Raw genomic sequence first — 18,645 nt, forward strand, 5'->3', positions numbered from 1 at the left:
ATTACATTGTACTTTTTTTTTGTACAATAATATATAATATCACGTACAAGTATTATTTGTGATAACAATTATATTTTCTAACGATACGTTTCCTCCAACTGGTGTTTCGGACAATTAACGGAGTACAATCGATAAGAAGTTTTATTTATATTCGAGGAAAACACGCGTAAAAAAGATGTGAAGAAGAGGAGAAAGAAATGTATCATACATACGTAATAAAATTTACGACCAAGTTGTACTCCAGTGTGATTGTTATATTCTCACATAAATTTTTTTCGTTAATAAAATTATCATACAGATTTGTTACATACGTAAACATATTATGTAGCGCGCAGAATAAAAAAACTCCCGTTCTGTAATATGAATAAATGTCTCGTAAAAAAGAAAACCTATATAAGTATCTGTGTAACATTTTATTCAAATGTATTAAACTTTTTTGTCAAAATAAAAAAAAAACTCTACTTCATTACCAGAAATAGAAGAAAAAAAAAAAAATAGAACGGTAGAAACGCACTTCTTCCACGTACTTTTTTTTTTTTCATGTCTAAGCGGTAACCGCGGCGAGGTAATTGAGTGTATCGCGTGTATAATTATTTAAAAGAAGCTAGCATCGGCAGTCCGATATTACAACCCGTCGTTAAACTCTGAATCTGTTATCATTCTCACACATGTATACGTAATGACGACTAAAGGAGAGTAATAATCATGCAGCACGCGATGATGTACTTACACTTTGTACGTCGACAGGGGAGTTTGTTTCCACATAAAAAAGTTCCGCGCGTGAATTTACAGCGCGCGTCAAATTCGATTATTTGTGCGATATTTGATTTGATTTGTTATCTCTTTCTGAGAGCATTTCGTTTTTGTGGCAATAAACAAATTTTTATGGATATTATTTTGAAACGCTCTTGTACGCGGCAGCCTTTGGTCGAAGATTTGAAAATTGCAATATATAAAGCATACGCGCGTGTCTTATGTGTGAATCTACCTGTAGCTCGCCTTCTCATTTATTCCCGCTAAGTTCTAAACCCCTTATTCTAAACCCCTTGTTCTAAACACATTTTGTATCGCGCAAACGCGAAGTGTATGGGAGAATTTATTGACGGGGACAAGTGTGCGCAAAAATTTTATTACGGAATAAACGAGCGTAATCGTGTTCTCCGATAATGATGCGTTACATCGATCGTGTTATTGCAATACCGAAAACAAAACTCACGCCGACCCGAGCTATGTTGTTCGCGAAGATTAGCGTGGCGTTAACGTGCGCCTGGCCGCCACCGTCGTTGGAAACAACGAAAGTCAGTGTCAATCTGATCTACAACATTTGGTGGTACACGTGTTACCTCAGCAGTGTCTTGTTGTTACTCCCGTTATTGAATTCGGTTTACGAATATCGCAACGATCCCGTGATTTTGGCCAAGTCCGTTTGTCTCTCTTGCGCGGTCGTTCAGGTCACGATCAAGATGATGATGTGTCGCAGTCGGTACACTCGCTTTCAAGTACGTATGCAATGAGATTTGTCGAATTGATCATTTATTTATTCATTTTTTTTAATTTTTTTATTTTATTGCGCCGAAAACAAAAGTCGGACATATGTCCGGTCACTGGAAAAAAAACAAAAATCAATTCTTTCAGGCTGTTTATCGCGAGATGGAAACGTTTTGCAAACAGGCGGATGAGAAGACAAACGTTTCGTTGCAGCGCTACGTTGACAGTTACAAGCGCGGTTACGGGATTTTCATTTTGTGGTGTTATTTGACCGCGATCGGTGTCATCTGCGGCCCGTTGATACTCCCGGAACAGTTTCCGACTCCCGCCAAGTATCCGTTTTCGGTGGAACGACAATCGGTCAAAGTTGTCATCTACTTGCATCAGTCTTTGGTAGGTTTGCAGGCCGCATCCGGAATGTGTATCGACTGCGTCATCGCGATTCTTTTGTTTTATTCCGCGGCGAGATTAGAACTGTTGGCCCAGAAGATTCGCGGCACCAAGAACGAGCGCGATCTCGACAGGTGCATCGAGCTGCACGACGAAATATTGAAGTGAGAATCGTCATTTGTGATTTGTACTGGTCTGTGAGATTAAAAAAAAAAAAAAAAAAAAAAAAATACTTCACGAGATGGTTTGTAGATACACGACAGAAGTGAGTGAAATTGTGCAACCGCTGATATTAGCCACAATAGCAACGACGACGATGGGTGTTGTTTTTGGAAGCTTGAACATGGTCACTGTAAGAACATCGGAAGCATATTTCGCTTAAGAGATATTTTGCGAAAGAAAAAAAATTGTATATATCTCGATTCAAAAGGAGAGAAAATGTTCCTCCCTGGACAAATGCTATATATATCCGATCATATAAATATGTAAAATTATATTTTATCATTTATATAAATCACATAATATATAAATTAAGATTAATAAAAAATGATATATAATTGTATAGGGGAGACTGGGGCTGATTGTGACACGGGTAAAAAGTTACAAGCTTTGATTAGTGATGAAAAATAAGTGCTACATTAAAGCTAAAAAGAGACAAACGCGACAACTGTCACGCGTCAGTAACATCATCGTTGTTGCAATTATTTTTCATCGCTAATTTAAGGTTGTAACTTTTTACCCGTGTCACAACCAGTCTCCCTTACACAACCAGATGTAGAATGTGTCCGTGGAACTGTTTCCTGGAAACGTATATATTTAGAAAAAAAAAAAGATGTCTATAAATAACTTTCTATGACAATTAATTATTTGCGTGTTAAATTAAAACACTTGATCTAACATTTAATTCCGAAAAGGATCAACCGACAATAGTCAAGGCCCAGTACGTCGTCGTGGTGTTCTGCGCCAGCTTGGAGCTTCTCATGTGCGCTTTGCCAGCTGACAATTTAATGCACGTGGTAACAATCCTGCAACTGATTATTAGTATTATTATTTTTAAAAACAAGAGTCGCGGTGATAATTTTTATTTTGTAGAGCTGGGAGATTTGCTCGGCGGCGTACGAGTTGCAATGGTGCAACGGCAGCATGAGCATGCGGAGAAAGATCGTTCAGATACTTTTGAGATCGCAGAAACCGGTAGTCATTAGAATCAATGGCGTTGTTTCGGCCTTGTCGTTGAATTATTACGCGAGGGTGAGTAATCGCGATTCAAGATTCATCGCTTTTTAATCTCGCGTGTCGCAACGCGCGACCACGCTACTTATATCTGACACGCGTAATCTTATCTTGCTCCGTACGTGCAATAATGCGAAACACATGTCTCGCAGTTTTTGTACACATCTGGATCGTACTTCACCGCGGTACGTGTGATGGTCAGTGGGAACGTCATGGATTGATTGAAGAAAGAATTCGTCTTCTTCTTTGAACCAGATAAGTTTGCAATCACACGTTAACTTTGACATTTTGATTTTTCGCACGCGTGCGTCAATGGAAAAAATGTTATCCGTCAATGATTCAATTGATACTGTTTTTTTTTTTATTTACCAATCAGTGATATACTTATCAACCAATGATAGTGTTACTTATCAAATACTTAATACACTTATATAAATCAACGGTACTTATCAATTGTTGGTATACTTACATATACCTCGCGGTGTTACAATACAGTTTTCTTGGTTACATATAAATTGTTTTTTTTTTTTGTTAATTGCTTTTTTTTGTACAAAAACGCAAGATCTGCAGAAGAACTGAAACTTTCGAATGTTTTGTGAAAAAACAAACAACCACGCCGCAAATGTCCGACACGCTTCCATTCGCGATTTTTCTATACATACAAACTATTGTACATGTACATACACATTTATGAACTATTGATTTCCGAGTGAACACTTCGTGGAAAAAAATTGAACACATTTACGCGAGTAGAATTTACGAAGCGATAATGCATAGATTGTTATTAAAAAAAAAAAATAAAATAAAATAAAATTAAAACTAAAAATAAAATAAAAAATGTTCTCTTCTCTCCAAACTCTCGAGAAAGTAAAACGCATACGGGCGAGAAAGTGTACTCATAGGAAAGTGACAATTTATTTGGTAAAAGTGTCCATTACACAGAAACTTAACGCGTTTTCGCTCTTAGATAAAGAACTACCTAAATGAAAGTAAAATCTATACGCTCGATCTATTTATACGTCGATGATAACCGCCACTGATGATTTCTATTTTTATTTTTTTTTGTTTTTGTTTTTGTTTTCTTTATGTACATCTGTGATGATTTCTTCGCGCCGAAGAGATGGCTTTCTGGAAATCAAAACAATATCGATACCTATTTATATATATATATATATTCGCTTAACGATCGATCGCGAGAATTCGAGTGTCGTGGACGATCAGGAACGATATAAAAATTGCGCACCTAATCTTCGCGCACGGAGACTGAACACAACAAACTGTATAACTGATCTATTTTTCTCCCCTTCTTCTTCCACCGCTTGTCCCGATACGATTGGAATGACACGATAGTGAGTACAATTTAGAGAAGAGAAAAATGATCGGCGAAAAACAAATATTCTTAATTAAGAAAATAGAGAAGAAATAGAATCTCACCGATATATAAAACGTATGCGCGTTAATACAATAAATGACGATGACAATGACGATTCTTCTAACACATTGAACGTGGTTGTACACCGTTACCCATGTCTGGGTAACGACGGATAAATTTTCTGTTTGTGACTGACGCGTGGTTCTACTTTTGTCCAAGTAAAACAAATCTTACGAAGAATTTGCAAGATTATTTAACAATTGGATATCGTACAAAACTAATGAATTTTGTAGAAAACATTTGATTTCTACCGAATCGTTCAACGTGTCGATGAAATAGATGCGTGTGAATGTTATCCTCTCTCTCTCTCTCTCTCTCTCTCTCTCGTCTCGCGATATCTCGTCAATTTAGACGGTTCATCTACGTCTTTTTTTTTCTACGCACTTGTCTCGATGTAAGTCGCCTATAAGAAATCGAAAGTGATTCGAAGTGATTTGATTAAAAAAATTTGGCACGATCAGCTGTGTGAAAAAATATCATCGTACTGCTATGTAAACTTCGATTTTTTGTGTGTCTCTTATTTCTTTTCCTAATAATATATAATCAGGATATCGTACAACTTGTTATATAATATCCCTCGTCCGTTTATTTTTACTCTGTTATTAAATCGTCTCACGCGCGCGCGCTCACACACATTGTACACATAGTATATATATCCCTTATAACAATACACAGTGTCGACTGTATTGATAACGCATAAAATACTCTTCAGTGATACAAACGCGACGTGTTTCAAAAAATCACGTATTCTTCTTTTTTTTTTTGTCTTTTTAAAAAATTTTCTAGCAAAACAACTTTCGATCATACCATATTAAACTCTCACTAAATTGATACAAATACTTAGACTGAATACTTTTCAGAATTCAATACCCATCATGCATTCTTGAAGAGTAGGCCGTTATATAAGATATAATATAAGTACAGAGAAAGAAAAACCGCAAAAGACTCTCTCGATTGATCACAAACGAAATTGAAAAAAGTGACGCAAGCGCACATTTTTCAACAAATACAAAAAAAAAAAAACATTAATTATGAACATTTTCGAGTGAAACCGTGTCGCTTTGACGAGACGAAAACAATATAGAATTGAAAATTGTTTACAAACTTTTGAAGCAAAAAAACATTTCTGAAAAGAGTTTGAGATCTACTTAGACCTCAGTTTGATGAAAACTCGTCAATTTTTAGACATCAAGAATACACAATAATTGAACAACACGTGTCACATCATCAAGTGCTTACCGCGGCGCAGTCAACCTCCTACAGGAAAAAACTCGGTAAAATTTTGCGCAGTAAACTGATTCTCCCTGAGTGACGATAAGCTATTCTGTTTGGTGTTTTCAATGTCTATTTACTTCTCTCGCTACCCTTACTTGTCGAATATACAATATCATTTTTTTTTTTTTTTTCACAGTTTATAAGCTTAGATCCTTACACGTATAAATTGGTTTTTTTTTTCCTTCGCGCTTAAAACTTCTCCCGCTTCTAATTCCTACGATCGGACTTACAAACTTAGCATCGAGATCATACAATCGATTCTCTTATATATTTGTATAAATTATTCCCTGAATCACCTTCTAATATTCGATGTTGTAATTCGAAATGTAATCACGTGACCGTGTGATGACCTATTGAGTCGAGCAGCTCCTTGACGATCGTCAAATCGAACTTGTACTAGTCTCTCTAGCGCTTCTCTCTCGTAAAGAAAAAAAATAATACTTCAATTTAGAAACACACTTCCGGCGGATTACGATGAAAAACGTAAAATATCAAAGTTATTAATATTAGATTAAAGAATATTAATGTAATATTAATGTAAGAATCCGGGGGGAAACTTCGGCGTTTTGAAAAATTTTCTTCATCGTTTTCGTTAAACGCCGCAAATCGCGAAAGGTGGTTCGGGGAAAATTTCAGTTTTTTTGTTTTGTTTTTGTACGACAAACTCGCGAAATTTATACACATACGTACATATGTCATATTTTATATAAGTCCGCACGTCTAATAAATTCTGTGAGGTTGATAAATTTTCGTTCTATGCTTCTCGTAGCCACGGTGCAAAAATAACGTAACAGCGTGGGAACTACATCTTATGAGCGTATTCATTTGCTTCCGTTCTCCTCGTCCGCAAATATCAACGTCTTTCAGAGACTTCTCGCCAACTACGTACGGAGTTTTCGACCAATTGCGGCGGACGCTTGACTTTTTGTTTTAACATTTGTCGTTTTGATATCGCGTTATATTTAATTTTACATTTTATTTATTTATACTCTTGTGATTTATCTCAAAAATGCAAATTTCTTCGCCGCGTCGAATTTGCAACATTAAAAAAAAAAAAAAGAAAAGAAAAAAAAACAACGAATTACTTCGTATCGCGTACCTCATAGTCTTTTGAGCGAAATACTTTTTTTATTTCCGTTCGAAAGTCTTATTCTCTAACGTGTGTCTATCTCGTACTGTTCAGCACTTTTGTTTGATTTACGTTTTACGCGCGCACAGCGTTGCTCGCTGTCTTGTTTTTTTTTTTTCCCGAAATTACAGACGAGTGTAGAAAATTTGTCTGTCGTTGTTCTCGCGGGAGATGCGGCAAAAAAAAAAAAAACGGATTGACCTCGATTCCGATTTACAAAGCATATACAACGTACTCTTTCAAGCAACGTACTTGTGTCACTACTATTTACTACATCGTGTGTTCTCACACGGATTATTCGCATATCGCAGCAATCGATGCGCACACATACCGATATACATTATACATTGTAGCAAATATTCATGATTTTATACCGAACTTTGTGGCGGTGTTTTTTTTCCCCCGTCTTGTTTCTCTGCAAAAGTTTTTGATTATATTCCCAAATAACATTTTTTTTTTTTTTTTGCACAATTTCTTGAAAACTCCGGATAAAAATATTTAGAATAATTCAGCATGTTGCTTGCGTTTGTCGTGTACAATTTCGCGACACATTAAATTGCCTCACGCGAGACATTGATGCACCGTAACGTACAAATGTACATACAAAATTAACTAATTGAAGTTCCTTCGCGCGCGCAACTAATTAAATTAGTTTCACGTTATCACGAGATACCAATAACTTCGCAATAATGATAATAATAACGCTTGAGACATTGTCCGACTATTGACAGAGACACAGAGAGTCATTGCCATCGAGTTTTTATATTATATAATCGTATAAATAACGACTGTATTTAGAATATTGTGTCCTTAATTCGTAGATCAAACCATGGCACAATATCCTTCTGTTCTGCATTCCTTGGAGGATTTGCAGCGATGATGATGATGATGATGACGATGATGATGGATGATGATGAATAAGTATCGATGAGATCTATCGGATTTAAGAGAAAAAAAAAACTGAATAACGAAAGAGATATGGGATGAAATGGGGCGAGTGAAGATGAGACGGTGTGTCGTGTGTGTTTACTAAAAAGAACAAAAATCGTCGAATTGCGATCAACCTACTTCACAGCTCTTGTTGGTGAAAGGCAGTGCTCGTCTTGTACATTTGGATATTATCTTCCATATATTTTTGTGTGTATAAGATTAGAATGTACATTAAATTAGTTATGAAATAGGTAGAGGCGGCGATAGAAACACATTTCTTTTGCACGAGACAACACGGAGAATTGGCGAATCTCGATTTAAAAAAAGTATTCGCAAACGGACCTTTCGATACGAATATATATATATATATGTATACATTTTCCTCGTGCAAAACATTTCGTGATCACACGCACATTTTAACTTTTGTTCAAAATAGACGAAAATTCACGTTTTCGAATAGCCGTTTAGTCTCGTCTTTACGTCTAAAGCCGCCTCTGGAAATAGGTCGCACTCAATACCGTCCTTGTACACTTGTGCGCAATGATGAAGACTTTTGAAGAAAGAGACTTTTCTCTCTGGGCGCGTTATTTATTTTATTTTTTTCTTATATTTTACGCCGATTCGCCGCCGGCAATTGAATACTATAAAGAACAACGCGCGTACAGACAAAAAATTCGCTTGCTTTCCTTTCGGAAGACATTGCGCACCAGTGTACACATGTATTGCCACACACGCATCATGCGCACAGAAACATAGGACAGACAGACACACACACATACACACAGACACGCACACACTGCGACATATCTCAACGGTGGTACGTTAATATAAAATAAAAGGCTATAAAAAAAAAAAAAAAAAAAATTTGAAGCATAAAAATTTCACATTTGCAACCGCTCGCAAAATATTCACACGCGTAATACAAATCGTCGAACGCGTTCGACGCGCGCGTTGATGCAATCGCAATTGATTGACAACGGATGATTCGAGATCGTTACCGATTCGGATTGGACACGTTTTTTTTTTTTATTTTACCTGTTTTTTTCTCTTCCATTTTTTGCGCGGAGAAACTTGCAAACCTCGCACCACCCACGAAATAAACGCAGTTCATAACATACTATACCTACTGTGTATTATTGCTATTTATCTCGATACGTTGACTTACAGTCTAAGATTTGTACATCTGTGGATTTGCTGTTCACATATGATGATGCCTACAAAGAGAGATAAAGAATGTGTCTTCAGATATGCTCCTACCGTTTGCGTTTAAATGAGGTTTCAACCAAATGCAAAAGTCACATAGATATTTTAGCAATGGCGTGTGCTTCGATAACAAAAACAAAACTTTCAATGAACGACGCGAATTTCTTTTTTTTCTTTTTTCTTTTTTAACGTCTTGAATCCATGAGACAAGTCTTCCTAACTGCTTCTTCGTTTTTGTTTTCTTTTTTTTTATCGCTAATGTCGTTCTAATTTTAATTGAGCTTTCGGTACGTCATTACAGTACGTATAACTTGTAAAATCGTGCTTATAAAAATACCACACAAGATAAAAAAACAACAGAAAGTTAATGAAGGAGCGATACTAAATATCCAATCAATTCGATATACATAAAAGCGTGTCGCTTTTTCATTTAGATGATCGAGCGACAAAATCTCGCAAATACGTGCGAAATGTTCAACATTGCACGCAGCGCGCATGACGATTGATGTATTATAAATCTGTTGAATGTATGGAAAGTTGTGTAAAGGATATAAATCGACGTATGTATGTTTTGTACTTTGCGACCGACGTCGTCAAAGTGACGGTCGTTATCACGCAAGAAAATGATTGCCGATAAACCTGGCATAGAAAAATGTACATCAGTCAATATCTCGCGAAGAAGTGCAGTTAGGTCTCTCTCTTGCGACGAGATTATATCCTTTTTTTTTTTGTTTTTTTTTTACATCGGGCGCGTTCGCTTTGAGCGCTTCAATGACGCAAGTGACAACAGCCATTGCTAATTAAATGTAGAACAAAAGTGGGCTTGACCGACGGTCAAAGCGCGTGAGCGCCCAAAACGTACGCATTCCGCACGTACTAATGTATACACGTTATGCTTTCATTTATTTTTTACAAGTTGCGGTTGCCATATTCGAGTTGTTTTTGTATCTACCTTCAGCTAGGTTTACTCGGCGGACCGTGGCCCGTTGGCGATGGTCCGTGCGAATGAAGATTGTGAACGCCGCTTACTTGATTGCTGCTGAGATTTGACATGGCGGGCTGATACATCGACGGCATATAAGTGCCCGACGGTTGCGATGCCGATCTGATAGAGAAAAAAAATTAAATACAAAATCGTTGCAAAATCTGTTAAAAAATTTGTTATAATCAAATTCAATAAAAGTCAAAAGCTGTTTGCTCACCTAACTCCGCGTAACGGATCTGGCGTGACAGACGAATTTCGCACCACGCCAGAAGTATTAGCGGACGCCGGCGACACTATATTACTCGCCTGACCGGGTTGAAGGTATCCACCACCGGCTGGACTGTGCCTTTACGAAATATAATAGACGTTATGTAAGATAAGAATAACGGTAGATCAACAAGTGTTGGATGTAAGACATGTTACCTTATCGTCGGGCTCGGTTGCGGTGCAACCAGTGATCCTCGAAGTTGATACTGAGAGAGAGAAGCCGCCGCGGGTGGGGAAGGATCCGGCGGTAACCCATTTTCTAACGTCGTCGGATGGCCGGAACTGGAGTGGGACATGTAAGTGTTGTTTAGACGTGGCTCACGGCTCACTCTGGGTACCGGAGCCGGCGCGCCGGGCGGCACTTCTGAGTGTGCGACGTTAGAATGAGATGGATTCACCGTCGGATGTATGTTGTTCACTGAGAACACAATTATGATATACTTTTTTATTTATACTTTGCTTCTCGTAAGCGAAAAGTAAACGTGATGTAGCGTAGTAGATTCATTTAATTCTAATCTAACCTGGATGTGAACTAGGCTGAGTTGTCAATGGAATAGCGAGTCTAGCATTCACAGCCAATAAGTGGTCTCTCCTCTGCAGGAGATTATTTACATGTTCCTCTAGCCTAAGATTCTCAGCTCGCAGTTGATGTAAACAGGAAAGCAGGGACGCGACTGTAACAGATTTTGATAAAAACATCGTCAGTTTGTTTAATGATGCGAGCCATCGCTTCTCTCAGAGAACCCTCGGCATTTTTGAAGACAGTAAACAAAAATGATAAAAAAAAGATACATATTTATATATACCCGATTAAAAATACAAGGTTTTATTGCAAAGCAATTTATGATATCACGTTCTGCTATCATGCAAATTTCTCCGTGACGATAACTTATCGCGAAAAAAAAAAAAAAAAAAAAGGTAAACCGCAAACTTCCCTTCACCCCTCACAAAACACTCATGCGATTGTAAGTAATATTTTTCCTTCCTCGTACACTCACTGTCAAAATGCTGAGCTTGTTCCATTAGAAATTGACTTCCCTGTTCCCACTGTCTCTCCAAGAGCTGATCCAGTGTCTGGGGGATTGCTCCGCCACCCAGAGCTCCGCTGGCAGTAGCTGCGTTAGGCTGTGTCGAATTCCCATTGTTGCTGCTTGTGGAAAATATCGGCGAGAACGAAGTGGGCGGCATACCCGGTTGGCTGGATCGTATCTGTGATAAAGGAGAGAAAAATTCGTCGAAATATACCGTTATCGCGTAAATTAACAAAAAATTTTATTCCAGACGCAATAACAACAATTTCACCAACATTACTTACAGACGCGATCACTCGACTGTGCAACTGCGGTCCAACTAAATTTGTAGCTGAGTTACTCGCTTCCGTAAAAATAGAATGAGCCTCCAGCTCTTGCGAAAGCGTATCGGACATTTTCTGTGCCATTGTCGAAGTAGGATTCAACTGATTTCCCAACATGTGCGGTGCGCTAACTCCATTTTGAAATCTAAACAAACATTATCACACACACTGTATTAACGCTATCTCGTGCGAATGTCACAGGTTTTGTTTTTCTCGCGTCATCGTTGTTGCGTTTTCTTACAATTTCACGTTATTTTCTTCTTTTATTGTGGTGGTGGCAAGAGTGGTCGGTGTGGTTGACGCTGACGGTGTGGGCGTGGACACGGCTGCCTTCCTCTTTCGTTTTCCGGTTGAACTACCCATACTTTCCGATCCAGGACTGCTAGGTGGCGACTCCTTGACAACTGGTCCCAGAGTAGTCGCGGCATTACTCATACTGCTGAAATGTCCGCCACTGGCTGCGGGACCTTGAATTATCGACGGCACAGGAGCCACGGTGCTCGCCGGTGGGGGTGTCTGATGATTGTTTCGCGCGCCCCTCTTGGACGTGGTTCCTCCCGCAGTGCTGGATACGGAGGTTACGACGGATGAAACTGCTTGCGACAGCGCGGACTGACTATTCGACGAGCCACGCTTTGGTTTCCGAGTCTTCTCTTGCTTGTCAGCTGATTGAGAACTACAAAATAATATTTCACGAAATAAATGTTTAATTTTTACATCACAGGAAACTCCAATAGAGATTTCTTCCCGTTGATCTTTCAGCTGCACTTTCCTGCACAATTTGCACAGTTTTTTTTTTTATTTGCATCACTTGTTACGAACACACTTGTTTCTACTTCTGTTCACAAATGTTATCGCACGTTTGTGCGACCGATTGGTTGTTTTCTCCGTGTCTTTTGCACCTTTACTAAAAATAAATGTGCGTTTCCTCACGCAATTCGTTAGCGTGGTTAAAAATACGTAGCGCTAAATACGTGCTAGCTGAAAGATCAAGTTCGTGTTGTTGTTAAACATGAAGAAAGTGCCTTAGAATGAGAAATACCTGAGGCTGCTATTCCGCTTAGAATTTCGTGGAACAAAGTTAATGTGAAAACAAACTACAGACAATTGAGATTTAATGAGAGAAACGTCACGTTACACCTTTCCGCGGCTCGATAAGACGACACTTGAGTCGTCTCATTAAAGAAAAAACAAACATAACCATAAACTTGGCTCGCTTCGAGAAGCGCGTTTAAAAGTCAAAAAATCGTCCGACGGCTCGTTCCGACGATATTTTCCCGTTGTTCGTTGTTGTCCCGCGGATGTTAACGCGAAAAATCGAATTATCGCAATTAAACAATTATTGACAGAGACGATTGTTATGGGGTGCATGTCGAATGACCTCAAGTGAACTATTGTGCTCATTACACATAGCGACTACTGTTATAAACACAAATGTGCACGTTCAAACTCCCGCCCGAGCGCGATCGCGGTCGCGCAATCAATCAAACGTTGCGCGTCAACGATCAAACACACGTTCGACTTTTCAAAATCACGTTCCCAAAAACACTATTGTCCGCCCGACCGTCCAAATAATCGAGAAACAAACAGTCCACTCGGGCGCGCGTACAGGTTAGAATAGACCACCTTGTTTACCAATTGGCGCATCCGCCATTTTGAGCGCGATGCACGGGCGCATTCCTGAAGAATGCACCTGCATAGGTTTCTCTCTTGAAAGCACTTGTGTTTCTTATCACCTCTCGCCGCACTTTACCTACGTATTAGATATAATGAGCAACGCGCTCTCTCGCTTAAGAAAAAAAACACCACTGTTTTTCACACTCAGATTTCATTACCTCACATCCCGACAACAATAACAAAAAAAATTTACAAATCCTCTTGTAATTCTTTTTTTTTTTTTTTTTGAATTTATATAATTTTAATTAACAACAAACAACGTCCAAGAGTGAGAGAAAAATATTTATCTTATCGTATAGAGAAATTTTTTCTATAAAATTAAAAGTAAAACTATTTTAAATTTGATATAAACAGAAATTTAAATTGCAGCAGTTTCACTTATTTTTTTTTTTTTTATTTTAAAAAGCCTTTCGGTTTCAAAGTCCTTTTTTTTTTTTTTTTTTTTTTTTTTTTTATAATTAAACTCGAGCCGCGTTTTCGATCGACTTACCGAGATCGTTTTACTGGCGTTTCCTCCATCATAAATCTCTCGGTATTCACCACCGAGCTGGATCGCGGTTCCGTGTTCGCGGCCGTGGTGATTATGCTCTGCTGTTGCATCTGCTGAGCGTAAAGCGTCGGTATGTTGGTAGGCACCAAACTCTGAACCGTGCTCGGGAGCGAGGTGGCGGTTAACGGCACGGACACGACGATGTTGCTTGACGTGGTTGTCGGCGACTGAGTGACGATCGAGGAAGAAGATTGCGTCACCGTCATTATCACAGGTGTCGTGGTTGCTTCTGTGGCGACCGGAGTGTTTGACGCTGATTGAATCGGACTTTCGACCTTCGTCTGTTTACATGTGAAATTGAAAATTTAAAACTTATACGCCCGTTATCGCACGAATTGGGATTGGATACGAATTTGAACCAATCGAAACGAAGTTTAAGCTAAACCTGAGACTTTCTTTCCTCTCAATGGTTCAAATTTCAATCTAATGTCAATACCAATTCGTAAAATCAAAAATCAAATGTACAAAGGTGTTGAATGAAAGAGCAAAATGTGCAATGATCGTTGTGTTACTTTGTTGTTGCGGAATTGTTGGAATGAATGAACAAAGAACGACATCAGAGTAGAGATAGTAGAGATGACGCGACACACAAAACGATTTTTTTTACCTTCTTCTGTCTTTCCGGTTCCGCTGTTGTACTTAGACTAGTGGCTTCAGCGATTGTCGGTTGCATATTGTTACTCGGAATGGCCTGTTGCACCACAGAGCTGACGGCCACCACAACTGATCCGCTAGCCTCCGAACTGACCGACTGATTCGAGTTCTCGTTTCCGATTACCGTTGGCGTGCGCGCACCAGCCTTCCTCTTCTTGCTGGTGTGACTCGAGGTCTTGTTGGAAGCCGAAGAGGTGCCGGACTTGCTCTGACCGACGTTCTTGTGCGGCACGTTAACGTTACCGCCGCTCGTCTTGATCGCCGAAGCGGGCACCGTAGTGACCGCGGTGGTGATCGCGCCTGCTTCATGCCCGAACACGCTTTCCGACTGCGTGACAATGGTCTCGACAAAGTTGGAAGTCGTAAACTTGCTGGAACTCGTGGAATTATCTTTTGGCGTATTACGTCCGCTACTACTGCTCTTATCGTCCGCGATGCCATTTATCTCTAAATTGGGACTAGCATTGGATTTACTTTTAGAATTGACGATGGACTTGGAACTCGAGCTTTTCCGCTTGCCGCTCGACGATTTTATCGGCGCTTCCGCCTCCTTTTCCGGCGACGAGTCCGACGAGCCGTTGTCGGCGGGTATCGGTTTGTACGGCGGTATCGTTTTCACATTACCACCCTTTTTCTGCGAATCAATCAATTGCTTTACCCAGAAAGCTCTCATCACATCGGGTAAGACACAATCGTACATATTACCAACCAATTTCGAATAATGATGCTGACAGTATCCGCAATATTTCACATTATCGAGATAGTTGCCGGCCTCTTCGCAGAGCAAACCCAGAGCCTGTGCGCATGTAACATGAAATTGCTGCCTGCAGCCGGTCTTGTTGCACTGCATGCATGCTCCTGCAGTTGCTCTGCTACCTCTACCTTGCTCCTCGCATATGTAGCACGTCTAGAAATCATTAAAATATTTTATACATGCCAAACGGAATACAAAAAAAAAGACACATTAAAATGGAGCAACAATCTGAACGACTCTCTGGTGACCGACTCTACGATAAAACTATTTACCTTGTTAAACCTCTCTGAGGGAACAAGTTGCAATATAATAGGTTCCATTGTAGTCACGTTACCAAATCGAACTTCTGGAATATACAGAGCGCACACAACGTGCGCCCATCCAGCTTGATCTGTTCTCTTAAGAGCTCCATCTCGACTTGGACATAACTCACAGCGCTGTCGAAAACAAAAAAATATAAATTATATTAAATAGTCTATAATCCCGTTGCAAACAAACATACATATCCATGCTTCTGATCACATGCTCTTTAGCAAACCAAAAAAAAAAAACAAACAAAAATAAGCAAAGAACTTTATATTTATGTACCACACGAGCGCTGCGTTCTTGTGACTCGCATTTCCTGCAATACCATGGTCCCGTTGGTACAGTGACGATGCCGTAGCACGCTGCAAAACGACAACACGCGTTACTCACAAGCAGTCAACAAAAGATAATCTTGTTTAATTAGAAAACATGATAATGCATATATAAATAAATAAATACCTTGACGCAACAGAGATATAAAATTACATATATATACCTTGGTGCACAGCAACAGTACATCCCTGTCCATCACAGTACACCAATGGATTTTCGGTCCAACCCCTCTCATCAGAACACACGCAGCACCCTCCGAGCATCTCCTTCATGCTGTGCTCCAAGCAATTCGGAAGACGAGACTAGCATGAGGAGCTAGGCGAAGCGTCGCGGGCATTGGCGGCTACGTGGGACAACAAACTGGCACGCATCGCGCGTGTCAAGCGTTCGCATCCTGGTGAGACGACGCGACGGCGTCGCCAGGACGGTCGCCACCACCAAAACGCGGCTCGCTCGTCGACGCTCCCTCACGGTGGGGGATCGTGTCCGCCGTCGCGTGAGTCCGCACCTCCTGCGGGGCTCTTACGACGCGGCGCGCGGTCACGACGTGATTACGACGCACGCACGCGTGCGTCCTCACGCATGAAACACAACAAAAAACGGACGGAGAAGGAAATATCCTCCCCTCGCGTAAATCGCGTAGATCGCTATGCCGCGCTAACGCGCGCCTTTTCACGCGGAACACGGGCGAAAATGGCGACGCGATTGTAATCGCGAACCGTCGACGACCGAGCGGCGATGCGCCGCGAGAACGCACGTGCCAGAAAATGTGTGTACACACGTCGCTCGCGAAACGTGCACGGGGGGACGGTTTGTGTTATTTACGACGGCGCTCTATTTGTTTCGTTGATCAGCCATCTTATTTTTGGTTGTCGCGCGCGAGCCCAACGCCATCACGCTCGGTTTAAGTTGGATTTACAAAGCGATCGTTCAACGTGTTGGATTTACAATATTGTCGCGCGCTCGCGAGAAAATTGACCAATCAACGTTCGAACAACTATTCGCGCAGGGACGTTCGACGCAGTCCGATAATGGCGCGGCGATTGGCAGCAATTGCCTCGAGATTCGCGGAATCGAGTTGAACAGAGAGGAGGGGAAACTCGCGAGAGTCTAGGGAAGTACCCGAGATTATGGTTCTTCAATTTAAAATCCCGCAAATGTGTAATCGAACGAGAGCGTGGGAGTTTCATTAACACATCGTAAATAAAAGCACCGCGACAGCGGAGACGCGCAGAAGTCATGTTGTCGAGCTATTGCACGTTCGCGATTTTCTTATTTCGTGAGAGCAATGTAAGTAATTCACGTTTTTTTTTTTTTAAAAATAAATAAGAACAATTACAACATATATACGTAATTTTATTGTATCGTTTTGTGATTGTTTGTTAATTTACTGTTAATTTACGTATATAATATTAATAATTATATATATATATATATATAATATTTTTAATATTATAATTATATATATTTTTTATATATATTATATACTGTATTGTAAAATTTTATGTGCTTCTCTGTAGTGCGTTTCGGATCAAACGAATGTATATAGTTTAAAAAGTAAACAAGCGGTGTTTTTAAACTGTATAAATGTAAGAGCGAGCCAGAACTACAAGGTTGTATTATGTCATGTGATATAAATAGATAATGCGATATGACGATAGCTGCAATTTGGTGTGCCACGGTTACAAAAGATTTATAAAACAGATAAAATACCGATTACCGATGTTATCGTATATAGCCATTATGAAAACGATAAGGAAACTAGAGGTAAAAGAAAGAAAATATTATGTAACGTGTATCTAGATAGCCAAGTCTGTCAAAGCAAATTTTGCCAAATGCTTGTTACAAATTTTTGTTAGCAGAAAGATATTCAAATATACTGCAGAGCTTGTTATATCTGCCGATGTCGCAAAATTGCAGAAATATATCCAAGCTTATCGAAAAAAAATTAACAGCAAATTGCTGACAAAAACCGAGCAAGACTCGCAGTTCGGATAGATTTATAAAATTTGTGTATAATATTTAATTTTAAATAATTTTACAATATTTTTATATTATTAAAAAATATAACTTACAATATTATGCACGTACAATATTTATTATTTTAGTACATAATTGATTTTTCCTGAACAGATATGAAAAGAGATTAAGTATTATGGCCAAACTGCACTCTCTTAGTAGAATCAATTAAAATTTCACTAATTGATTCAGTGATAAAAAAAAGTTTACTTGGAATCAGTGATAATATCACTGAATGCCATTAACAAATTAGTTTTGCTGGCAAATTGCGAACAAATTGTTTACTGGGTATATGTGTATATATTGATAGAACATTATATTGTTAACTGTATACGTGTGTGCAGTGTTGCGCTTAGATAATTTGAAATAATCTAGATACAGATTAGATAAAACATATACGTATGTATCTCAGATAAGATAAAGATAATCCGATTTGATCATATCTAGATAAAAGATGATTTAGTTGAGATTTTTATCTAGATAATTTTAAGATATTAAAGAAATTGGAAAATTAAATAATACATCTCAAGAAAATCTATAGAAAATAAGCGTATATTTTGATATACATTATATTTAATATAATGTACATTTGAGTATAATAAGCATATTATAAGTATGTAATAAGTAAATTACATTTATTCTATATATAAGGTTAATGTCCAGATA

At 39.0% G+C, this 18,645-nt stretch overlaps 3 protein-coding genes across 6 annotated transcripts in view; 2 read left to right on the forward strand and 1 right to left on the reverse strand.

Moving 5' to 3' along the window:
- Positions 1 to 1,096: 1,096 nt before the first annotated feature.
- Positions 1,097 to 3,408, forward strand: LOC109857575. The gene is made up of 5 exons (XM_020434027.1): positions 1,097 to 1,499; positions 1,636 to 2,042; positions 2,783 to 2,894; positions 2,971 to 3,129; positions 3,264 to 3,408. The coding sequence occupies exons 1-5, from the start codon at positions 1,167 to 1,169 to the stop codon at positions 3,330 to 3,332; spliced, it is 1,080 nt and encodes a 359-aa protein (XP_020289616.1). The 5' UTR covers positions 1,097 to 1,166; the 3' UTR covers positions 3,333 to 3,408.
- Positions 3,409 to 6,831: 3,423 nt separating this feature from the next.
- Positions 6,832 to 16,373, reverse strand: LOC109857576 (protein AF-10-like). 4 transcript variants are annotated; one of them, XR_002250517.1, is made up of 14 exons: positions 16,124 to 16,373; positions 15,910 to 15,989; positions 15,594 to 15,758; positions 14,521 to 15,474; positions 13,854 to 14,194; positions 11,928 to 12,362; positions 11,648 to 11,831; positions 11,331 to 11,541; positions 10,854 to 11,006; positions 10,489 to 10,750; positions 10,283 to 10,411; positions 10,033 to 10,185; positions 9,043 to 9,091; positions 6,832 to 7,881 (listed from the first exon to the last, which is right to left on the reverse strand). XR_002250517.1 is itself a non-coding variant. In XM_020434030.1 (13 exons), exons 1-13 carry the CDS (start codon positions 16,230 to 16,232, stop codon positions 10,035 to 10,037), a joined length of 3,099 nt encoding a protein of 1,032 aa, XP_020289619.1. In that variant the 5' UTR covers positions 16,233 to 16,373; the 3' UTR covers positions 6,832 to 10,034. The 4 variants fall into 4 exon arrangements, 3 of the variants coding, with proteins under 3 accessions (XP_020289619.1, XP_020289618.1, XP_020289617.1); XM_020434030.1 differs by having other exon boundaries at positions 6,832 to 10,185; positions 14,521 to 15,201; positions 15,277 to 15,474; XM_020434029.1 differs by lacking the exon at positions 9,043 to 9,091.
- A 784-nt stretch (positions 16,374 to 17,157) lies between these two features.
- The window catches only part of LOC109857557, a 4,782-nt gene continuing 3,294 nt past the window's right edge, over positions 17,158 to 18,645 (forward strand). The window contains exon 1 of the mRNA XM_020433990.1: positions 17,158 to 17,250. The gene's annotated coding sequence lies outside the window, so the exon portion shown is untranslated. The remainder of the gene's footprint in view (positions 17,251 to 18,645) is intronic.

This window comes from Pseudomyrmex gracilis, unplaced genomic scaffold, assembly GCF_002006095.1.
Source record: "Pseudomyrmex gracilis isolate BER0280 unplaced genomic scaffold, ASM200609v1 scaffold_164, whole genome shotgun sequence".
NCBI classification, from domain to species: Eukaryota; Metazoa; Arthropoda; class Insecta; order Hymenoptera; family Formicidae; genus Pseudomyrmex; species Pseudomyrmex gracilis.